Raw genomic sequence first — 4,556 nt, 5'->3', positions numbered from 1 at the left:
ATCACAGGGTGTGTGTGTGTGTGTGTGTGTGTGTGTGTATGTGTTCAGTGTACATCTTATTTGCGTGTGATCATGTCAAAAAAAGTTTGCCTTCGTATTAAGTGGGACGGATGGGAATCACTCCCCATCTGTTGTATGTGACAGTTCCCATGGCAACAGGCAACTGTCTTGACAACACCTCCCCGGGGGAATCCCAAAGTGAGGAAGTGTTTGTTTGTCACCGACTGTGCCGTCAATGCCTGGCGCATTCTGAGAGGCTCACACTGCAGCCCTCATCTCAGATGATATCTCCCTGGCAGGCGGGCAGGTGGATAAGCCCGGACACAGACACGGACACTGAGAGGAATCCCCACTTTCATCAGGTGGCCTCACAGCCAGATAGAGCCAGCAGAGCATAGGGTAGCTACATAGCTGTAGAATAGTGATTTGAAAAATCTCATACAGAGACAGCTTTATGGATAAGTATATATATATATAATTTCTGAAGTTCCAGACAGATTTAAATCTATAGAATCGTTCATGTCTACACACTTAGAAATATGAAATACCCTATCTCTGGTTTTGAAAACATGGTCACACACAGAATGTGTTTTTCTAGATCGACATACAGAAAAGAACTGGTAGACATCCACCTTCTCTGCTTTACTCTCATGGACTATTTTCATTTTGTGTTGCATTCAAGGCAGCTCCAGCTGTCATGTTCATTTTCACTGCTCGAATTAAGAAACACTAATAGGGTCAATTAGACCTCTGAGTGCTTTTAAAGGACACAGAGGACACAGTGCATACTGTGTGTGTGTGTGTGTGTGTGTGTGTGTGTGTGTGTGTGTGTGTGTGTGTGTGTGTGTGTGTGTGTGTGTGTATCAGAGGAGGTTCTTCCATTGAGGAAACGGAGGAAGAACCTCCCCAAACTTTTTGAGAATGTATTTTTTAAATTGAACTGACTAAACTCCTTTAACAATGCAGTTTGATATCAGTATTTAATACTATGCATATTATAATTTGTTTCCCTGAGTTAACATAACATTAGCACCCCCTATCGTAACAAGAAATTACTGCACGGAGGACGTCCTCCCTTTGGCTCCCATTGAAATCAATGGAATCTGTCTCTGATACTGGCGGTTCTTGGGGCTCATTGACTTACATTGCCCAGGGGAGGAAAGACCTCCCTAGCGTCTGAGTCTGCGCCAACCTCGCTTAACCAATAAATAGCGGATTTGGCGTTGGAGGGAGGGGATTCGACATTAATACCGAAAGAAGTTTCCCTCTTCAACCATTCTGCAGAAGGATATTATCGATAACATGTCACCCTTAAAGATTGTTGTTGAACGATTGCAAATAAAGAGGACGTGCAATGGAGAACTAAGATATTGTTCCTGTTTTATTGAACAACCCGTTTCATTCATTGAGCTACAGAGAGAAGGTTAGTATCAAAACAACAGGGAAATCTGTTCCAAAAATGCATGTCACTAAACGTTAAACCGCTGACGTATAATGCTAACTGGTAGGCGAAATACTTATAGCTCACTGGTACCATAAAAAAACAATCGGCTGTACTGGTTTTTTTTAATCGTTCATACGCCTATTGTTAGTCTGACTGTTCACGTTCAGCTGAAATTCTGAATGGAAATTGTTAATGAATGTTTCAGAACGCGATGTGTTTCGTAATTAGCCCACTTGTAATTTGGGCATTGGCCTCATACTAGGCTACTTTGAGTGATAGCTGTAATAATCTGGCATAATCTGATGTTAATGTTAATAGTTCTGAAATAATGTTCTCTTACTTGTTGCCTTTGTTACTTGTTGTTAAATATTGTGGAAAGGGTGTAAGTGAATGATTCAGAGCATGATGAATTTTAAATGGCATCACTTTTGGTCTTGTGTCTTCATTTTTTTTTTAACAATTTCAGCTGAAAATAAAATTAGTCAAATAATAACCTTAATAGCTTTAGCAATTAAGGGGAAAAATAGGCCAAATGGTAGGCCCAACATTTAGAATTTAGTTTTTCAAATCCAGAGTAGGCCTGATTTGACTTATTGGCCTTGCATCCTTGTCTAGTCCAAAGACATGCTGCCCACCAGCTTTTTAAGTACAATGGTGCCACACTGGCGGCTTTGTATCAATTGTATCCCTGCCTGCTATTTTGTAGTACTGTAGGCCACAAAAACACCCTGAAACAACTTGTATCTCACATACTTATGCCACCAACGGAATAAGCAGGCCAATGGCAACCAGGCGCACAGTGCTTCCTCCCTCACTTTAAAAACCACCAGCCGCCACTGGTGTGTATGTGTGTGTGTGTGTGTGTGTGTGGGTCTGTCTGTCTGCAAGGAAGAACCCACAATGTTGTTTTTTAATTAACTCCCAAGCGTCTGACATATCATTCACACCTGCATATACTAAAATGACATCCACTGGCCATTTCAAACACCTGTTGTCATGGTTACATTTCATCACTAGCGTTTTCATGTGCCTGATTTCATTTCCTCTGATGCAATGACTTCCATAACATCAACAACTTTTGCCTTATAGCTTCCCAGGCAGCAGCTTTCCAGTCTTTCCAGAAAAGCAGTAACTGCTACTGTATCAAGTACTGCAACAGAGTAGAGCTACTAATGAGACTAAACTGCATGGAGGTCAGTGTGCCCATGTGCTCAGCTCAAGCAACACAAACACAATCCAGCACAGTTCACAGACACACTGAGGCGTCAGAGCCCGAGAAAGCCAACAGGTCAACAGAGACGGACAACACAGATACAGCAGGCGGAACCGACGGTGGACGGACAGTCTGACGGACGGGCTCACAGACGCATTCACGGACTGACGAAGAGACTGACACACAGGCACAGACACTGACCTTTGTGACCTTTGCAGAGGCACGAGCCCATGGTGATCAACAGCAATTCAGCTTATCTGTTCACCATGCTGCTGTCTGAGAGAGGAGTTGAAGGAGTGAAGAGATATGGAGTGAATCAGAGATGGAGAAAGAGGGAGAGGGAGATGAGAGTGTGTGAGAGTGTGTTCCCGTGGGAATAAGTAGAGAGGAGGCGAAAGAGAGAGAAGAAAAGAAAGCTGGTGCTCAGGAAAATGGGGAAAAAACAAGAGTCCAAGTGATGCTGAAGGCTAATCTAGAGAGGGTCGATGTTTCCACAGACTACAGAGGCAGTGCCTGTCGATTCCGGGACCAAAAGAGGAGAGGGCACAGAGAGAGCGGAGGAAGGGAGGAGTGAAAAAAAGAGGAAAAAAATGATCATACACACTGACTGCCTCCTCAGGGTCCCTCCCCTCCACTTCTCTCCTCTCCTCCCCTCTCTCTCCCTTTCTCTCTCTCTCTCCCTCTCTCTCTAACTCTCTCTCTCAACTTCTGCACCCTTTGTATGCGAGGAGATTGTGTCCCTCATACCTGAGACTGGACAAGAAGAATGGTCCAAGAAGAAATGAAGCAATCTTTTAGAAGGTGGGATAGAATATTGGGTTCACAAATGGGCTCAACCTCTGTGACCTACGTTTCAAGCTGAAGAGATGACTTGAAGAAGACAAAACGTGGTTTCATATTCTGAGGTGCTGATCAAAGAAAAGAAAAGAAAGCAATGTTGTTAGGTTAAACATTTTAGGTTAAAATCTCACCGTAGAAATATAAATACATGTACAGATGCATTCAGAAAAATCAACACCCTGAAGTCTGCCACAGAGGAGAATGTTTGCAGCTCTGCAGTGCTCCCTGCTGTCTTTTCTCTGTACTACATGGTATGGTGTGATGGTCAAAACTTATGTCACCAGTCCCTATTTCATTCCGTGTTTATCACCAAGGACTTCTATATTTCCCAAAACAGTTTAGTTGTAATTAGGTGCTGTGGTTCTTTGGAAGGGTATGGAATATTCATAAAATGCCTCTACAGTATTCAGACATGGAAAATTGCTGACTTAGCTGCCAGGTATCTGTACTCCATCATAAATTTACTATAAATAGTTATGTATTGTTATGTGAACTCATATTGTTATATTTTTTATTTTGACGTTACTGGAGTCAATGTTATGGTTATGCGGGTTTTGGTGTTGGAGCTTGTTCTAAAGAAAAGAAAGAACCTACCACAACGCAGAAATGGCAACAAATATGTCATAATTTGTGCTTGGTTTAATTATCCCTGTTTCTCCAACGCCCCAATCACGCCACATTCAATACATACGCCAAGGAGGGAGAAGCACATGCCTCAACCTGCAGCCCTGGAAAGAAATTCTTCTCTGTATTGTTACCCTGTCGATCTGTTATCTTTCTGAGCAAACATGGTTTGAACAGTTCTCCGGTGACATCATTTTCAAAGCAACTGCAGGGTGCTGGTGACGGGAGGAGGGGGGGGCTGTTCCTATAGCAACTAACTAGTGCTTTCACGCTCCTCTCTCCAAATCCACGGAGATGGGAGGAGGGTGGGGATGTGTAAGGAGGTGCAGCTCAGACTTCATAAGCAGATTCCCTCCATCAGAAGTCACGAACCATTTAGAACTGAATCAGACGATGACTCTTTGCGAATTAGTTTCTTAGATAAACAGAATATTA

General features: G+C 42.9%; 1 protein-coding gene across 1 annotated transcript in view; it reads right to left on the bottom strand.

Annotated features, from left to right (window-relative positions):
• fam131c (family with sequence similarity 131 member C) overlaps positions 1–2,889 on the bottom strand; it is a gene marked incomplete at both ends in the record, with an annotated part of 7,068 nt that extends 4,179 nt beyond the window's left edge. Inside the window, one exon of the mRNA XM_080854547.1 lies at positions 2,859–2,889. Within this exon, the coding sequence (XP_080710673.1) occupies positions 2,859–2,889 (31 nt within the window). The remainder of the gene's footprint in view (positions 1–2,858) is intronic.
• Between the last annotated feature and the right edge of the window lie 1,667 nt (positions 2,890–4,556).

This window comes from Sprattus sprattus (genome assembly GCF_963457725.1).
Source record: "Sprattus sprattus genome assembly, chromosome: 16".
NCBI classification, from domain to species: Eukaryota; Metazoa; Chordata; class Actinopteri; order Clupeiformes; family Clupeidae; genus Sprattus; species Sprattus sprattus.
This window is presented reverse-complemented; position numbering and strand designations above follow the sequence as displayed.